Source organism: Borostomias antarcticus, assembly GCF_949987555.1.
Source record: "Borostomias antarcticus genome assembly, chromosome: 33".
Taxonomy (NCBI): Eukaryota; Metazoa; Chordata; class Actinopteri; order Stomiiformes; family Stomiidae; genus Borostomias; species Borostomias antarcticus.
In genome coordinates, this window is record NC_140266.1 from 898,449 (window position 1) to 918,448 (window position 20,000).

Consider the following 20,000-nt stretch of genomic DNA (forward strand, 5'->3'; position numbering starts at 1 on the left):
CGCCTAAGTGCGCGATTTGGGATTCAGCTGATTGGTTTGAAGTGGTTCTCACGCGACTTCCTCACTAGCGAAACGAATCATGATTTTATGACAAATCTGCAATAAACTAAAATGGGCGGGAAGAAATGCACAGCGAAACTAGAGAGAGAGAAACGTTCTTATGGAATGAATGAATTTATTTTTTAATGAAAGGATGGAAGAGCCGCAAGCCAACTTTTTGGGGTGGATGGAGGAGCCGCACATTGACGGGCAAAGAGCCGCATGCGGCTCGCGAGCCGCGGGTTGGCCACCCCTGTACTAGAATAAGGAAACGTGTAAACAGAGCTGTGTATATTAGAGAAAAGATAACTGAAAATATAAATAGAAGAATGTGGACATTGCAGTTTGAAAAATATAATAATACAATAAAAACTGCATTTTTTTACATGTTTTTAAAGGTATGTGTTCTGTTTGTATGTACAGTGTGTGTATGTACAGAGATCAGCACGGTGCAGGAATACACAGATGATTGACTGTCTTTACAGTGGCTGTTTTCCATTGGATGTCCTTTTCCCATCACCACAACTCACACGTTACTGCTGTGCTTGCACTTAATATCGCTACACTTCACGTTTTTTGTTATTCATCATGTTTTCAAAATCGTTTTGGGGTGTGTCTGTCTCCTCTCCTCCTCTCCCCTCCTCTCCCCTCCTCCTCTCCTAGTGTCAACTACAGTGGGATGTGTCCTAACAGTCCATTCTGTCTCCTCTCCTCATCTCCTCTCCTAGTCTCAACTACAGTGGGATGTGTCCTAACAGTCCATTCTGTCTCCTCTCCTCATCTCCTCTCCTCCTCTCCTAGTCTCACCTACAGTGGGATGTGTCCTAACAGTCCATTCTGTCTCCTCCCCTCATCTCCTCTCCTCCTCTCCTAGTCTCAACTACAGTGGGATGTGTTCTAACAGTCCATTCTGTCTCCTCTCCTCATCTCCTTTCCTCCTCTCCTAGTCTCAACTACAGTGGGATGTGTCCTAACAGTCCATTCTGTCTCCTCCCCTCATCTCCTCTCCTCCTCTCCTAGTCTCAACTACAGTGGGATGTGTCTGGCCTCGGACACTCAGTTCAGTGACTTCCTGGATGGGATGGGCCCCGCCCAGTTTGTGGGCAGGCAGACGCTGGCGACCACGTCTCTGGGCGATGTGGAGATGGGTCTGGCGGAGCGGAACGGGGGTCTGGAGGTGGAGATCGTTCAGGGCCGCGGGCTCACCATGAAACACGGCTCCAAGGGGCCCCCAGGTGAGGGAAGAGGGGGGGGCAGAGCTGGGTTGGTGTGTGTGTGTGTGTGTGTGTGTGTGTGTGTGTGTGTGTGTGTGTGTGTGTGAGAGAGAGAGAGAGAGAGGTTGTTTGTATGTGTGTGTGTGTGTGTGTGTTTGTGTGTGTGTGTAAATGAGAGAGGTTGTTTGTGTGTGTGTGTGTGTGAGAGAGAGAGAGGTTGTTTGTGTGTGTGTTTGTGTGTGTGTGTGTGTGTGTGTGAGAGAGAGAGAGAGAGAGAGAGAGACAGAGAGAGGTTGTTTGTGTGTGTGTGTGTGTGAGAGAGAGAGAGAGAGAGAGAGAGAGAGACAGAGAGAGGTTGTTTGTGTTTGTGTGTGTGCTTAAGAGAGAGAGAGCGAGAGAGAGGTTGTGTGTGTGTGTGTGTGTGTGTGTGTGTGTGTGTGTGTGTGTGTGTGTGTGTGAGTGTGTGTGTGTGTGTGTGTGTGTGTGTGTGTGAGAGAGAGAGAGGTTGTTTGGGTGTGTGTGTGTGTGTGTGTGTGTGTGTGGGTTTGAGAGAGAAGCATGGTTCAATACATAATTTCTCTCCTCTCTTCTCCTCCCTCCTCTCCTCTCCCCTCCTCTCTCCTCATCCCCTCTCCCCTCCTCTCCTCTCTTCTCCTCTCCCCTCCTCTCTTCTCCTCTCTCATCCTCTCTTCTCCTCTCTCATCCTCTCTTCTCCTCTCTCATCCTCTCTTCTCCTCTCTCCTCCTCTCCTCTCTCCTCCTCTCTCCTCCCCTCCTCTGTGTTGCTGTCCTCTCCAGCTGCCTATATAAAGGTGTACCTGCTAGAGAATGGGATGTGTGTAGCCAAGAAGAAGACCAAGTCAGTCAGGAAGTCTCTGGACCCGCTCTACAACCAGGTCCTCGTCTTCTCAGAGAGCCCCCAGGGGAAGGTGGTGCAGGTGAGACACACACACACACACACACACACACACACACACACACACACACACACACACACACACACACACACACACACACACACACACTCCTACATGTCTCCTCTTCACTCAGACAGCTCATCTCCCAGTAGATTATTGTCATTTTCCAGGGTGACATTAGTCCTTACAGGCCTAAGAGATCTACCTACCTACCTACCTACTGCCTAGCTACCTACCTACCTACCTACCTACCTACCTACCTACCTACCTACCTACCTACATACCTACCTACCTACCTACTACGTACCTACCTACCTACTGCCTAGCTACCTACCTACCTACCTACCTACCTACATACCTAACTACCTACCTACTACGTACCTACCTACCTACCTACCTACTGCCTAGCTACCTACCTACCTACCTACCTACCTACCTACATACCTACCTACCTACCTACTACGTACCTACCTACCTACCTACTGCCTAGCTACCTACCTACCCACCTACCTACCTACCTACCTACCTACATACCTACCTACCTACCTACTACGTACCTACCTACCTACCTACCTACTGCCTAGCTACCTACCTACCTACCTCCCTACTACATACATCCCTCCTTATCATTCTACGTTACTCAGATACAGACACCTCTCTCTCTTCCCTCACTCTTTCTCTCCTCTCTCTTCCTGTCTCTCTTTCTCTCTGCCTCTCCCTCTCTTTCCATATCTCTCTGCCTGACTTGACAGGCGGTCTGATTAAAACCCTCTTTTCCTTGTCACCCTACTCCTCTTCCCCCTTCTCCCCATCCTCTTCCTCCTCCCCTCTCTCCTCCTTTTGCTTTGGCCTTTTCAACTGTTATTGGAGGCAAACAGCCATGTTGAATGATTATCTGGAGGGTAGTTGAGGAGGAGAACGTCACCTTCACTGTCACAAGCTTCTTCAGTACCACGATAGAACCCTCCCAGAGGAAATCACGTTGTTCAGAGCTGACTGTGTCTATCTGTCAAAGAGCAACGCTACACGCATAGCATCACACAATCATCTGGGTGCTGCTTATCGGAGAGGAATCCCATTCTAGTAGCGGGCAGTGGTGGAAATAGACATTCTAGATCTCCTCTCCTGGAGAAAGATGATGAACAACTGATTAATGGCTTAATTTCAAGCCGACTCGATTACCGTAATGCACATTTTACTGGCCTCCCGGAAAAAAAATACACTGAGAGACTAATTCAAAACTCTGCAGCTTGGCTATTACCCAGAACCAAGAGCAGAAAGCACATTAGTCCAAGTCTTAGTTGCTCTGCACTGGCTTACAGGTAACATTTAGAATTAATTTGAAGGTCCTCATCCTTATATACAAAGCTCTTAATGGGCTAGGCAACTACTTGGATGTGGGACGTGGCGTTTGTCAGTTATGCCCCAAAGCTATGGAACACAGTACCTATACTGTTGATATCAGGGAAGCCAGCTCGCAATTTTTTTTTTTTTTAAAGAAAGCTAAAAATCTTTTCACTTTAGCCTTAGTTATGACTTAACTGATACAGGAGCTTCTTGTCTTTGAAATCGAGACTTTAACATGTTTTTGAATGATTTTTCAAGGTGCCCACCCACATCCATTGACCGTATGACCTAAACGGTGGTAGAGCAATTATCAGACTTTCTCAAAAGTGCTAGTTTTGTCAACGTTTTGATCTGAACCATTGTATATGATCATAAGTAACCTTAAAACGGGGCTAAACATGCATTTTCCCTTTACTACTCCTTTAAGGAATGCACCAGAATACAGAATGTAGCTATTACAATTTTTTGCTCCCAATGAGCAGGCTAGCTCCTTGCATAGCAACTGCCGCCATTGGTGTGCGAATGTGTGTCTGAATGAAGAAGAACGAGAGGCCATTGTAAGGCGCTTTGGATAAAAAAAAGCACTATATAAATGCAGTCCATTCACCATCTAGAATAAAATGCCCATCATTTAGCTGTCTCTGTCGAACGATTAAATGTATCTGTCTCCATGACAACTATTACATGGCGACAACCATCACATGGAGACAATTATCACATATAGTTGTCTCCATAACAACTATGCAGCTGCCCCATAACGACTATCCCATTTAGCCTAGCTGGCAGCATGAAGACTGTCACATATACTTTAACTGTTGCTATGATGACTATCAATGGTGCGTAGTGTGAATGAATTTCAAGTCTCAACAAAGTGTTCTGTTTTCCTACTTGACTGTTGTTCTAAACTTTGTAGTTCGTTCTCATAGATCAGTCTGTTAGAACTACAAATTCTTCCCTGTGTGACATCACTTCCCTGTCCTCTTCATCCTGAAACTATGTCACTTCCTTTTTCACTGTATAACCTAACGACCTCGTCCTCAAGTGAACTCACTCTGCTAGGATATCACTTCCTGTGCTAGAGTCCGACTCTGCAGAATCGTAAACAGAATAAAACTATTGCCTTTGTTTAAAACCAGCTTGATCGACCACTCAGCGTGTTCTTTGACAATCTATACTAAACCAAGAGGTAAATTCCTTAACAGTAGCTGTCTTCATGAATACAACAAGCACATACACAGTAGGTTTTATGTCAACTATCACACCGTTGTTTCCGTGTCTCCATGTTCTCTCTTTTTCCTTCAGGTGATTGTTTGGGGAAATTACGGGCGCATGGACCGCAAGTGCTTCATGGGCGTGGCCCGCATCTTATTGGAAGAGCTGGACCTGAGCAGCATGGTGATTGGCTGGTACAAGTTGTTCCCAACTTCTTCAATGGTGGAGCCTGGGATGGCGCCGCTTATCCGCCACTCCTCTCAGCTGTCTCTGGAGAGCACCGTGGGACCTTGTTGTGACCGCTCCTAAGGCTTCTGGGAGGTGGAGTCCTCTTACCACAGGCCTCTGGTAAATGGAGTACTCCAATCTTCTTGTTCTCATGCCCTACTGGCCCCGAATGCACAGGCGAGACATGAATGACCTTTACCTTTTCTAGAACAGCAGGTGTAAAGGGGCGGGGTCCATCCAAGGATTACAAGAATTCCTGGACCAATATAAAAAATTCCTGTCTCTAAACTGTTGGAGTTGTTTACCCCCCGGGGTGCAGTGCAGTGGTCTGGCTGTAGGGGGCAGCACCGAGCTGCATGTCTGCCTGGCTGACTGGAGTCAGAGGGGAGCTGAGGGGTTCTACCGATGAGCTCTGGAAGGTTCTTCTGGCAGAAGTTCCAACTGGAACTATGGTAACTCTTTCCACAGGGTTAGGGCACGCATGCGACCATGGCTCCCACTGGCAAGTGAAGAAACAAGTCAAATATTTTAGACATCACAACGTAGACGGAAGCAGGGAGAAAACTCTAGAACGAAAAGCTTCAAGAATAGATTCTGGAACGGAATGATATTTGATCTTCTAACTGTTGTTTTTTGTAGAACATAACATTGTCTTAGAAGCTTGGCTGTTGTTCGGTTCTCCTGTGCCCACACACCAGCAGTGTCTTTCCTGTGTAGCTGATGCCATAGTGGGGGGTACGCAAGGCTATTGAAGGGTGGTTAAACAGTGGCCAGTGATCTGGAAGAACAGACCCTGTTAAATTACACCCTTCGTCATGGGGCTGTCAACACCGCCAGTGATTAACGAAGATACTGAGGAAGAGGAGGAGAGCGAAAGGAGATGGTAGCCTTTTGGGGACAGATAACAAACAAAGAGGAAGTGAAAAGGAGTCGACACTGCAGAGACATATCTTCACGAACCAACCATCACGTCTTTGATTTGGGCACCTTATTCTTATATGAATGTTAGTCTAAAGTCCACCGTTTCTTGTTTAAGTAATGGTTTCCTGCACCCTGGAGGGAAAGATGAAGATAGCACAGGTCCTTGTAGCGTTAGCTAATAGCCTCCGCATGACAGAAAACACGACTTATTAGACCATGATAAGATTTAGCATGAGATATTAAACACATGAGATTCAGATGGAAATAGAATATGCTGGTATTAAATCTAACACGGGTTGAGGAATTGATATGTAGCAGCTTATTTTGAACATATGAGGTTTACAGCAGGCGCTGTACGGAAAAACTGATATTTACTTTATATGTGCTGCTGTGAAAAAAAACAACACAGATGTGTTTGATGTTGAGACACTATGGAAATCTAATTTGCTTCTTTTTCGCCAGTGATCATGCGCAGACATGGCTTGTTGTCTTTTGAACTGTAATATATGCTGTATATGCAGGATCAGGTGTGAAAGAGTGTTTAAAAATCACATAAAAACTGTTTTACATCACTCTAGAAATGCCATAATAAATGTATAGCAAATGTTCCTCACGATACGTTTGTCTGTGACAGGAAAACAACATATTGATTTTGAAACCATTTAAGATTTAAGATCATGAAGTGATACCGTATGTCTGAGGGGGAACCACAGCTGAACAAGTAGCATTGTTGCAGGAATATTTGTTATTGAATAACTTGATATTTCAAAGCAATAAGTAGTAGCACCATCCATATCCCCATGGTGATTTGAGTTGCTTGCGCTTCACCTCTGACATCTGAACTACCGTTAGGCCAAGCTTATTCACATGTGCAAACCTCCCAGATAGCAAGCGGATCTGGGCCATATACAGGCCGGATCTGGGCCATATACAGGCCAGATCTGGGCCATATACAGGCCAGATCTGGCCCTTGTGGCTTAGTTCCGGCCCATATATGGCCCAGAATCATTACACATCCGCTTGCTATCTGGGCTGTTGGAACACAGTTTTATGGGAGATGGTTTGTTCCTGTGATGGTTCGCCTTGTCTCAGAACTGTGAGGACAGATGTAATTCTCAGACCCTGAGGATGATTAGGGTGGTTGGCAAGAGACCCGGGTTCGAACCCTGTTGTTTTGCAAAGTAGACAACTGTGTAGGTGGACAGATGTCACTCTGGTTAAGTACTGTGTTGCCAACAGCCTGATAAGCTCTAAATGTACAGTAGGGATTGATAAAAACAGACACGCCATTTTATGCCATCAGGAAAAGAGTGACTTTTTAAGTATTAAAAATCCATAAAAAAGTGAATTGTAACTGTATGATTGTATTTTTTGCCAATTAAAGGATATAATATGAATAATTTAGATCAATGTAGAGATGATGAAAGCAGCCCATTTATCGTAGATTGATGTTCGGAATGTTCTTCACAACATCTATTTGTGCCAATCATTTGACCTTGTAATCACTTGTTGACAAGAACGTGTTTAATTTGCATTCATGTGCCATGATGTGATACAGGTAATGTGAACTAAGAGGCTTAAATTGGAGTTTGAATGACCAATCTTTTCCACTCCAAAATTCAAGTAGTTTTGGCTCTTAGTGTCCAAGTACTTTGTATAGTAGTTATGGATAGGGATGAATTGATTCGACTTTTCACTATTCTTCAAATCCCTGACTTTGATTGTATAGAAACTGACAATGTTAGAAAGAAGTAACTGGAGATATAGTACTACTTGTGAGTTTTACCATTAAATCTGAATTGGATCACCTCAGACCCCTTTTCTGTCCCCCTTTCCTCATAGCCATGCACAGTACAAGTCATCACTATTAATTGTAATGCAAGTAAGAGGCCTTAAGACCACTAGATTCATTCAACAGAGGGCTATAAAAATGTCACATCAATGAAAGCAAAAAAATATTTTCAATATATCAGTTTTCTCTTATCCCCAACGTTTTCTTCTGATTGAACATCTGAATTATGTTTTCTCTATTGAGTTGGTCTCTCCAGCTGCTCTGAGGAATCTTTCTTCATATAGACAGAAGGGAAAGGTGTGTTGGTTTTGTGAAGCAGAGCAGCCCCACATCATATCATTCTCCTGTGAGGAGGAGGCTAAGAGGCTACTGTGATTACTGGCCAGCAGGAGACGCAGGCTGCTGGTTATGCAGGCTTGCCACGCCATACCACTTTCAATCATGTAGATTTGAGATTCTTTAAAAAAATGTTATTGTTGAGTAATGCATAATTTGGTGTATTGTTATTCTATTTCAACTGTCAATAAAATAGTTTATCTCTAATTTGTGATTTGTGACTGTTTCTCCCATGTGTGCATTGCTAGCTGTCTACGAGGTGAGTTAGCTCAGGGACTTGCTACAGTACCATGTGTTTCTGAATGGCCCCTGAGATATAGAGGAGGTGCTACATCATGCTAGCGGAGGTGCTACATCATGCTAACTCCTTCAGCCAATCAATGTGACAAAACTTTTGTCAAATCCAGTTAGAAGATCGGCGAAAACATATAAAAATGAACAAACAAGTCAATGGATTCATCGACTAGAATACACACGGTTTACTAAAACCTATACTTTATACATTATCAAATATGACCTTCTGTAAGAAGACTTTCACACTTTCACTTTGAAAGAAATGTTCACGTTCACATCACGGGCAATATAACATTGGCCATAGTTCTTTCTACATCATTGTTCTATTATAGGAAATATAAGCCTACTATATTGTAACGGTGACTTCAGATTTTTTTTAAAATCACACCAGAATTTAAGTTGAAGCTTTTTGCCTGTCGTATAAAGTTTCTCAGTGTCCTCAAGGTGCGAAGAGGTCTGCATAGCTGCCGTGGCTATCATAATGAGATGTGCGGGGTATCCATTACTGCTAGCATGGTTAGCATAGTGAACAGGTTTTACACATATCCAGTGGCTATTGGTAGCATTACTGGTGGTGTCTGTCTGACCTGTGGATGTGTGGTCTCTGAGAGGCTCTGGTTCATTGGAGGGGAGGGTGAGAGGTCCTGGTCTGGGGCAGGTAAACTATGAAGGGAAGACGAGTAGAAGGTGTGTGTGTGTGTGTTCAGTCCCTCAGTGTGATGATAACATGGTCATCCTGTCCCTTCCATAGCATCTCCCCCTCAAAGTCCACCATCTTGTGTTTGCGGCAGCGCAGCAGGATTCCTACCACCTTGTCGGAGATCTTCACGTAGCGGTCGAACAGGCGGCCGAAGCTGATGCCGGTGCGGCCCTGCTTGTCCGTCAGGCCCATATCCCTGATGATGAAGCACATCTCCTCCATTTCGCGATGGACGTGCTTCTGGGCGCGGTCGCCGCGCTCCGCCGTCCGCGAGCCCTCCTTGGGACGCCCGTATCCGGCGTCGCCCTTCTGGAGCCGCTGGGCCATGGCGTGCTCGTAGTCGAACTCCTCGCTGAAGGGGTTCAGCCGCTGGCCCTCAACGTGCTGCTGCGACCACTGCTGCCAACGGTTCTTGATGTCGCTCATGGTGGCCAGTATGATCTACAGTAGGTAGGAGCGGAAAGGTCAGGTTAGACTGCGCCCCCTGTAGACCGACACAAGACATTGCACTTGTCGTTTGACTGAAGTGGACCTGCAAGCACCCGGAGTACTTTTGTGTAAGCACTTTCCCCAACAGTCCTGTGAGACTAAGGGAATGTAGAAGGTGAAACCAGAGAGTGGTCTGACATTCGGGAAGGAAGGGAGGGAGAGAGGGAAGTAAGATGGCTGACAGGTAGGGGGATGGTCCGCAAAGCCAGAGTCCCACAGATATAGAAATGTCAGACTGCACTTTTCACGGCCGCGTCGTTAGCCTTGAAGGTCAGGTGGCAGGCATTCCGGAGAGAGACTATTTATTTACTGCGGCTCAGATATCCACCAGTGATACTGCTCATGGGTTCAGGCGACACTAGTGGGATTTATTTATTTATTAAAAGGATCCCCATTAGCTGCCACTGTAGGTGACGAGCTAGTCAAGTCAAGTCAAAGTGCTCAATGAGATCCATCATTGAGCCATTGGCTATTCCATCCATGTTTGTCTCAGGTCTGGTTTTAACATGTATATTCCACTACTCAGTCACTAGCTGATTCCTCTGTCTATGAAAGGAGGTTCTTCTCCCCAAGTACGTGTGTGTTGACGTGGACTGGAAATATCCCTGCGCTTTCTCGTTCCTCATGAAACATCAAAGGGTCTTCTGTTTGAAAATGGCTGCTCATCTGTGTACTGTTTTCCGGGAAGGAGCGATTTCACAATAACATTGGCTTGGATTTGTAGATATGAGCAGACTAACTTTGGTATACTGGCCATGGTGGGTTGAATGTCTGTCTCTGGTTGTAAAACAACTATTCAATCTTAAGATAGGAACGTTTAAATATTGTTGGAAACTACAACTGTACTGTTGATGGAAGCGCAAAGCATATTTATAAGCAATTAAGTTCTTGTAATCGAAAGTTAAATGTTAAATTATCTCCATCTATGTAAATTAAGCCCTGGCTCACCCACACAAACAGACAGACAACAGAATTATCCTCAACTGAACAGCAGGGATGACTGCGCATTCATCTATTCCAAGATACAAGGTGGTGAATAGCATTCTTCATTATTTGTCTCTGCTGTTTTTCTGAGAAAAGTACTGCATGATTAGAAGGCTAGAAGCAAACCCAGCTCAGGTCTGTGGGGGACATTACCTTGGGTCTGCTGGGCTGTTTCTTCAGCTTGGCCTTGCTCTGCTCGCTCCTGCTGTCGCCGTGGTCGCTCAGCGCCGCCTCCTCTCCCAAACCGCTGTCCTCCGTGTCCAGACTGCTGCTCCGGGAGCCCGTCGTTTGGTCCGGGTTCTGCTCCTGGTTCTGCCGGGCCAAGGCCCGAACCTGCCTCCTGCGCGTGGGCGAGCCGCCGCCCAGGAAGTCCTTGTCGCTGGGCTCGTCGGGCGCCAGGATGCGCTCCCTCAGAGCGCTCACCAGGTCCCCGCCCCCTTTGCCGCGTCTGGGCGCCGCCACGCTCCTCGTCACGGCGCTTGTCTTGATCCCAGTCCCGCCGTCGGCGTCCGCCTCCACCGCCCGCGGCGTCGCTTTCACCGTGGCCACACTCCGCTCCGAGCTCTGCTCCACGCCGTCGGTGACGGAGTCCGGCATCCAGCCGGAGGGGATGGCGTCCTGGCGGTCGGAGTTCTGCTTGGCCCAGCCCTGCCAGCTCTGGGCCAGGCTGTGGACCATGGCCGCACACTTGATCTTCCTGACGGCCCTGACGAAGGGCCTCGGCTCCTGGGGAACGCTGCTGCTGCTCATGGCCTCCAGGTGATCCTCTGGGAAAACGTGGTGGAGAAGAAGAAGAAGAAGAGAGAGAGAAAGAGAGAGAGAGAGAGAGAGAACCGGAGTGAGTGCGTGAGGGTGAGAGAGAGGAGAAGTAGTGGCGAGGGAGAGGTGGAGAGTGAGCTCTCAGGGGTCCCTGGAGTTTTAAATAAGCAGGGTGGCGGAGGACGTGATGTCACAGAGCCTCATGTGAGTCAGGAAGAGCCGTCTCTGGTCCCAGGGTGTGACATTCCTGGGATAGGCACACGGGTGACCCCCCCCCCCCCAGGGAGGCTGAGGAACAGGTGGTCACTCTCCTCTGTGGTGACAGGCCCACTCAGGAATACACACACACACAAACACACACACACACACACACACACACACACACACACACACACACACACACACACCACACATAATACAGTAGAAGAGCCATTTTAGTCCTGAGCTCTGAGTCAGGCTTCTATAGCAGGCCAGCACACACATTCTCAACCATGCATATCCATGAGCTCATACAAACACACACGCCATTGGCATTTACAGTTTACCAATGCTTATCATATTTGGAACATTGTAGCATGGCCCCCATATGTATTGAGTAATACTTCTTAATATGAAGCAGTCCGGTTTCAATGTCACTCATTAGACAACAGTTATGGAGTTATGGTCTAATGATAGGCACTTACAGTAGGATTATTAAAGGTGGGATAGGTAGTTTGCTTTTGGCTTTATTTGGAAAAATTGGCATAATATCCTTTCAGCTATCAGTAACAGAAGTGCTCTGAGAATAAACTTGGATCTCCGTGTTTACCGCTGCCTCTGTATTTTGGATTCAAAGAACGCACCGCACCCGAATGTATTGACCAATCAGGGTCTCTATCTCGCCACACCTACCAGTCATGTTTGGAGGGAGGGACTACATCATGATTGACAGGAGGGAGGGGCGGGTTCTTTTGAAAAAGATGACCAATTGGAAGCCTTGTTGACGTCAAACTACCTACCCCACCTTTAAGTGGTACTGTAAATAAGGTCTAAGTCTCATTCGGCACATGCTTACTTATTGGTTTGATGAAATCACCTCTATAAATTAGCCCATATACCGTAGTTCATGATACAGGACCAGGCTGTCAGTCCTGGGTAATGTAGTTCTATATCTCCTCTGCAGGCTACCAAGTATGCTAGGGAGCATGCTAGGGAGTGTGCTAGGTAATAGCAATCATTATTGTATTTTGCACTGTCCTGTGCTGTGCTTGCACTTTGTTTATGGTTATGCACCAACAGACCAAAGCAAAGTCCTCTCATGTGAAAATGTACTTGGCAATAAACCTGTTTATGATTCAGATCCTGATCCAAGTATGCTAGCGGGATGTGCCAGCGAATATGCTAATTAGAGATGGCCATTTGGACATAAGAATCGATTCTTAATTGACTTGCCTGTTGAAATGAAGGCTCAATAGAAATAAAAATAAATAAATCCTTATTAGAATTGAAGCCAATTTTGGCTGATCATGTGACAATAAAATAATAATCAAACCTTTGAAGAATGGTTGGCCAGTCTTATTCAGGCTTGATAAACTCCTAGCTTTGAAACCCTCTCTCTCACCTAGTCAATGGCCAAGGGCTCTCAGACCCTTGCTTAGTCTGACTCAGTCCCTGCATTGCCTCAAGCTGGATCAAGTTATGAACTGAAACATTTATGTTTATGCTTCTTAGCAGAATGTTATCAGTGTGAGCTACAAGCCACTACGGCCTTGAGAAAACGACACAGCGCAAATCATCCCAGAAGATCTGTCTGTTTGGTCTTAAGAAGATTCTCAACAGACTGTGTGTTCCAGTAACGACAAGTCTCTGTATTGACACACATGTTTACACGATGACCGAGGTGACCCAAGAGGATCAGTCATACTATTTCACCCCTGTAGCTACTCATGTGAATATGGCTGGACTTATTCCATTACAGACAGAATGTGTTTTGAACATAGTCATGGTTCTATTTCTAGATCATTTCCACAATGCAGACTGGGATGTGCGTTCCTCTATTTGACCACGGCGTTCTGGAGGCGTTGACGCCACAGCCCCTCACAGAGCCAGAACTGACATCTCGTCTCATCTCATTCCTTTTTTGTTCCTTTCCTCAGATGCTGAGGGTGCCAACTCTGTCAGGCTGCAGCATGGCTGTAAAAAATAAATAAATACAATAAATAAAATACAAATAATAATAATAATAAAAAATATGTATATACATTTTTTACAGCCATTCTGCAGCCTGCCAGAGTATATATATATATATACACAGAAGGGCCAGCTAGTAGGACACATAGTGTACACACCACACGCATGCACGTGCACACACACACACACACATACACACACACACACACACACACACTGGCAGTGCCAGTGCCTTGCTGGGAGTGAACAGATTGTTCTCTCTATGCCAGCGATGCCCTTCGCGCCGCCAACGTGACAATGACATCAGCATGATGAAAGCTGCGTCTGTCTCATCTTCTCTGAGTGAGCGCCTTCTCTCCGCGCCCTCACGCTGCCCCTCACGCCAGGGCTCTCTGCTGTCTCTGCTTTGATATTCGCCTCCTTTTGATTCTTGTTTCTCTTCTCCCACACTGGGATGATATCAGACGGACAGAAATACGCTCCCTGACGGGTGTTAGTTATTCTGTGCCCAGCCCTCCCCCGGGGCTGCGCTAGTTCAGCTTTGAATGACTCACACATTCACACACATGCATCGCACACACATACCGTTACACACACACGTGCACACGCACTCACACGCACATAGTCTCTCTCTCTCTCTCTCTCTCACACACACACACACACACACACACACACGCACATAGTCTCTTTCTCTCTCTCACTCTCTTTCTCACACACGCACACATAGTCTCTCTCTCTCTCTCTCTCTCTCTCTCTCTCTCTCACACACACACAGAGCAGAGGAGTGTATAGGTGAACAGTGGTTAACATCGAGGTAGGTTAGGTTGACAGTAAGGCTTGCATTCCTCCTTTGGTGTTTACAGGTTCTGCTCACCCCACCTGAGAGGATTAGAACATGATGAAGCGAGAGGATCATGGCCTACAGTTGTTGAATGTGTAGGTTGAGTTGGCTTTTATAGCTTAGATTTATGTGGTTTAATAGACAAATGTAAATATTAACTTAATACTCAAATCACTCAAATAAACTCAACACCATATAGGAACACGGAGGGGGTGAGAGGGAGATGTAGTGTATTAGAGAGAGAGAGAAAAGAAAGAAAGTGAGAGGTAGAGAGAGAGAGAGAGAGAGAGAGTGTGTGTGTGTGTGTGTGTGTGTGTGTGTGTGTGTGTGTGTGTGTGTGTGTGTGTGTGTGTGTGTGTGTGGGTGACTAAAGCCAGGTGGGCATAAAACAGCCGAGATGAGACAGGAGTTCCAGAGCATCTGTGTTGTCGAGGGTCTTTGAAATAAATCTAGAAAACATTCCAGTTCTAGAATGTTCAAGATTCCAAACTGTCAAAACTAAACTGTGAACCTACAGTACATAGGAGGGATGAGAGAGACTGATGAGACTTAGACTAAGAGAGATGGAGAGAGAGAGAGAGAGAGAGGAAAGAGATGAGAGGAGACCAGGATAAACAGAGAGAGAGAGAGAGAGAGAGAGAGAGAGAGAGAGAGAGAGAGAGAGAGCAGGAGCTACTGTAGTTGATCATCGTTTGGCTCCTGCTCCCTGTAGTTGACTCTGGATCTGCCTGTCAGTTTCCCCTCTCTGCAGTACAGGTTCACCTCTGACCTGGTTCACCTCTGACCTCTGCCTCCTCAGCCACTTCCTCTTAAGCCCAGTTCACATACAAGATTCGCAACGCGACCCCTTGGGCAAGACCCCCAAATTGCCCTCAATGAGCAGGCTAGCGCCTTGCATGGCAGCTGCCGCCATTGTGTGTGAGTGTGTGTATGATTGGGTGAATGAGAGGCTATTGTAAAGCGCTTTGAATAAAAGCACTACAGTACTGTACATAAGTGCAGTCCATTTACCAGATAAGGATAGAGAGACATAGAACATGTATTGTACAAGTGAGGGGAGAGACCAGGGCTTGAACCCCACATCCGCTAGACTCCACAGAACTCACGTTGTTGTTGTCATTCTAACAGCTGATGTCACTCAGTATTCCTGTCGGCTCTGAGGGGCTCTAAACCACTAACGCGTCCTTGAACTACATGACCAAGGATATTAATACCCCGCTCTGTTTGTGTGCCTGGGATGAGGCTCAGCGTATAGCTCTGCACCCTTTCCTCCTGTCTGGTCCTCTCCTCTCCCATCCTCTAATCTCCTCTGTTGACCTTCTCCTTCCTCGCTGTCTCCATCCCTAAAGACGGGCGCCGGAACAAGGCAGCTGTCCCCGTGTCCTACTCTACTTCACATACCCTTCTCTCACTTAAGGTGTCAGGGCCCAGACTGGCATCACTTTGTTAATACTTTTTATTAATTAGGACTTTTTATTTTATTAATTAGGAGTTTTTTTTTTCATCAATGACTTACTTATGTGCACAACCAACCAACACACACACACACGCACACACACGCACACACACACAGCAAGTAAAGCAAACTGTAGCATAGAAGAATATATGTACATGTACATGTAAAGTATAGTACTTTCTGGAACATATTTTGAGGCTGAGTACTGTTACAAATAAGGAGCACAATATATCGGCAATCATATTGGTATTGGCCTATGATAGTCATTTTTTAATATACTTATTACATATCAGTATTGGAAAACATCAGCAAAACAGGGCAGATGTGAACAGTAGATAATTATTTATGCATGTGTGTATATGTGATTGTTGTCCTGTGTTGTCATTTGTTTGTGTCTTGATGTTATTTGTTTTATTGTCTAAATGTGTAATTATGGAATGTTCTGTTGTGTTGCTGTCGAGGGACCCCCTTGAAAACCAGATGATTCATCTCAAGGGATTATTCCCAATAAAGAATTTCAATATACTGTATATCAACATTGGTAAATATCAGTTATCGGTATCAGCCGAAATGTTCACATCGGTGCATCCCAAGTTACAAATGGATCCATAGAGCACTTTTAATGTATTCTAAGAGGTCTTGACATCAATCAGCCCCAGTTGGCAAGATGTTGGTCGGCGCAAACGTCCAACGGTGAGTCACACGGTGGTCCGGTCACCCAGAATGGTTCCTGCATCTGTGTTGAAAGAGAACACCTGTTCTCCACCAGTATGGGTTCTCTCACCATAGACACACGCACACACACACGCGCACACACACACGCGCACACACACACACACACACACACACACACACACACACACACACACAGTAACACAAACACAAACAGCCCCAGCCCTAGACTTGAGACCAGCCTGACGTTTGGCCCTCGTTTCTAGACAGGTTAATGGCAAGAGGATTTATGTCTTTGTCCAGCACTAGCGCCAGTCCCATCATACATCATATTTATTAGCATAGCCATGCTCTGGGCTCTGGGACACAGGAGAGGAAGGTGAGCGCAACACATCAACTCCACGCTATATTTACACCCTGGCCCTCCTAATGCAGCACTGGCACCGAGCTGGGGGAGGCCGAGATGACGAAATATACGCACACCTACTGCGCCATAGGCTACACAACAACTAACGTACACAACAAGCATACTGTATGTGAATAGGACACACTGTATACACACTACGATATGCATAGAACCAAACAACACAGAATACTCACATACTCCATATTGATCCTTAGCGTTATATTTTAATCTGTGAAGTTTAATGTTTGTTGTGTAATAGATATGTACTGTATTCTGTGTCTGTTCTGTGTTCTGTGTTGTATCATGTGTTACTGTATATTATGTCTTCCACTCCACAAAATAAGTTATTTGCGAAAAATGAAGTACTTACGAAGTAATTTGAAAGGATAGGGAGGAGGAATGTAATTCCAAACAGACCTCTTTCTCATACAGACTAATGGGTTATTATTAGCAGAGTGCCACTCTAACCAGGAGGGCGACCCCTGCACAGGAACAACCAGACCTACTCTAGGCCCCGCTCCCCTGACCTCTGACCCCTGACCCTAACTCTGGCAACACAACTGCCGTCACCTGCTCACAACACCTCCAGAACCCCCCGACACCCTGAGGTGCCGCCGGACCGTTCACCCCGAAAGCACCAGAGGTTCACCAGAGGTCGAAACACCCTGGTACGTGGTCTGAGCGGACGACAGCGGAGCTCATCCAGACCCCTCCGGGAGGGGGATATCGACGTGGAACTCATCCATAATGAAGCCCATATGAATCAGTGTCAGAACAGGGACATCTCCCAGATATTAATGTGGTTTAAATGGCGTCTTAATGTCCGGGGCTACTGTTTTAGCTCACGCTTAGGACGCGGTACATTCCAGGTAGAGTCTGTCCTCTCGCTCTCAGAATAGTCCAGTCTCACGATGGGTTTTCCCGCCCCAGATTATATTTAGCCTGGTCCTAGACTATAAATGTCAGTGGAGATTCACTGTCAGTAGAGATTCACTGTTGAAAGAGCTTAAAGGATAAGTTCTATTTTGTACTTTAGGACCTATTCTCAGTCTGTCTTATAAACCTGGCATGTACAGAGCCTAATTTCCCTGATTGCCTCAGTATTGAGCGAGCTGCAGAAATTCTGCATGCGCGCACTTGGCTACAATGCAAGTCAATGGGGCAGTCGAGACACTGGAAAAAAAGTATAATTAAGGTGTTTTTCCGAGACAGGAAGCACAGGATGTAATCCTACCGGTCTCAATATGCAATATATCACAATCTGAAACTGAATGTTTATATATATATATATATACATGTGTATGTATGTTTATGTATATATAGCCTACACTAACATTATAAACTCTCCAAATCACACTGTCGCTTTTCAAATCTGGGTAGTGTACCATACTGTATACGTGAGAAATGACATGGAGAACTCAACACAACACGTGCTCGCTCATGGTTTCTGTGAGCGTACACCCCCCTCTCCATAGACCAGGAAGTAGACTGTCTGAGACGCCATTATGAAACAGACTGCTGATGAGGTGTGACCCTGGTTAGCTTAATACTCAGCTGTCTGATTGAGAGTGTGTGTGTGTGTGTGTGTGTGTGTGTGTGTGTGTGTGTGTGTGTGTGTGTGTGTGTGTGTGTGTGCATGTGTGTGTGTTTATTGTTTATTTGGATCCCGAATCCATATTAATAATGGACAATACCATCACTAATCCCCCCCTCACCCCAATTAAAACATTATTAAACATTACAGAAACCAAATATAATTATAACACTACACACACACACACACACACACACACATACTAACAGCATCGATCACTCTTACCAACCTCTTTGAGATAATTACAGTAGATAAGGCCTTTACCCGAGAATAACATCTTAAGTTACGTTTTAAAACATTGTTTACTTGTTGCTTGTGCAATAAAATATGGCAAACTATTCCACGAAATGGCTCTATACATACTGTAAGAGTTATTTTCATTGCATTGGTTCTAGGTTGAGGGATTTTGACATCCAATCCAATCCCTCCTAACTTGTCTTGTTTCATGTGTCTGTTCTGAGAAAACGTTATTCTTGAGTACAGGCAGAAGAACCCCTGAATAAAATTAGAAGACTGCGTGTTAATCTGTCTTCCACTTCCAGCCAAGCCGGACCAGCATGCATCTGGTCTATACTTCCCCTCACAGAGCAGCTGGGGAGAAGACATGCTGCTCTATCCTGCACTAACTGAAGCTTGATCAGCTCCTTTTTCCCTGCACTTGATCAGATTGCTGGGAAGTAGTCCATTGTGTGTGTGTGTGTGTGTGCGTGTGTGTGCGTGTGTGTGTGCGTGCGCGTGTGTGTGTTTGGTCAAGGTGGGGAAGGATGAGTTGGATAACTCGTTTGTGTACATCATACACTAAGCAGCCCTACGCCAAATACATAGATAAAATATTTGAAAATAGTCAAGGTGCACTTGATCTTCCAATGAACACGCCAAATATGGCTGTGTAGGCGTGCGTTGGGCTGATGAGTCTGGACAGCTGAATTCTGTAACCCCCCACCCCTCTCCATGGCGTGGTTAGGAAAAATGCCTGTGAGGCCAACATAACTGTGTTTCTCCACACACACACACACACATGCACCCGCGTGCGTGTGTACAGTATACACACACGCACCCACACACACACATTGATGTTGGCTGGTATGTAGGAGAGATGTAGTGACCAAAAGATAGATGGTCTCAACATCAAGACCTTAATATTCAAACTAATTTAACTAGTTCAATAGAGCCAGAGGCCGTTCACTAATTGGCTCAAAGTTCCAGGTAACGGTAGACGGTAGATTGTTTAACCGGCAGAGTTATTGACATAGGTTGACAAGGTTGTCCCTCGGCTCTCACCGTAGCTCCCTCCTCAGCCACGCCCCTAGTTAGCTTCTGAGTGGCTAGTCAGTCATTAGCTTTAGTCCAGAGATAATAATAAAGAACCCTCTCTCAAGACCAGCTGAATGTTAACTGCAACTTGCATTGTTGGGCGGAGGCAATTAGCCGCTACGTGGTTTTTCTAGTTGATACTGATGCTAGTGAGAATCAGGGTTCCCACGGTCATGGAAATCCTGGAAAATTCATGGAATTTGAAATTTCAAAATGATGAAATATCCAAAATGTTCTGGAAATGTCATGGGAATTTGAAATTGACCTGAAATTATCACGGTTCTAGCAATTCGTTTAGTTTGTAAACTCATCATATT

General features: G+C 45.7%; 2 protein-coding genes across 2 annotated transcripts in view; one reads left to right on the forward strand and one right to left on the reverse strand.

Annotated features, from left to right (window-relative positions):
- rims4 (regulating synaptic membrane exocytosis 4) overlaps nt 1-5,037 on the forward strand; it is a gene marked incomplete at its 3' end in the record, with an annotated part of 22,285 nt that extends 17,248 nt beyond the window's left edge. The window contains exons 3-5 of the mRNA XM_084460793.1: nt 1,060-1,274; nt 2,051-2,190; nt 4,819-5,037. Of these exons, the coding sequence (XP_084316919.1) occupies nt 1,060-1,274; nt 2,051-2,190; nt 4,819-5,037 (574 nt within the window). The remainder of the gene's footprint in view (nt 1-1,059; nt 1,275-2,050; nt 2,191-4,818) is intronic.
- Nucleotides 5,038-9,002: 3,965 nt separating this feature from the next.
- abraa (actin binding Rho activating protein a) lies at nt 9,003-11,222 on the reverse strand (the record flags this gene model as incomplete). Its single annotated transcript, XM_084460685.1, has 2 exons — nt 9,003-9,440; nt 10,626-11,222. The coding sequence occupies 2 exons, from the start codon at nt 11,220-11,222 to the stop codon at nt 9,003-9,005; spliced, it is 1,035 nt and encodes a 344-aa protein (XP_084316811.1).
- Between the last annotated feature and the right edge of the window lie 8,778 nt (nt 11,223-20,000).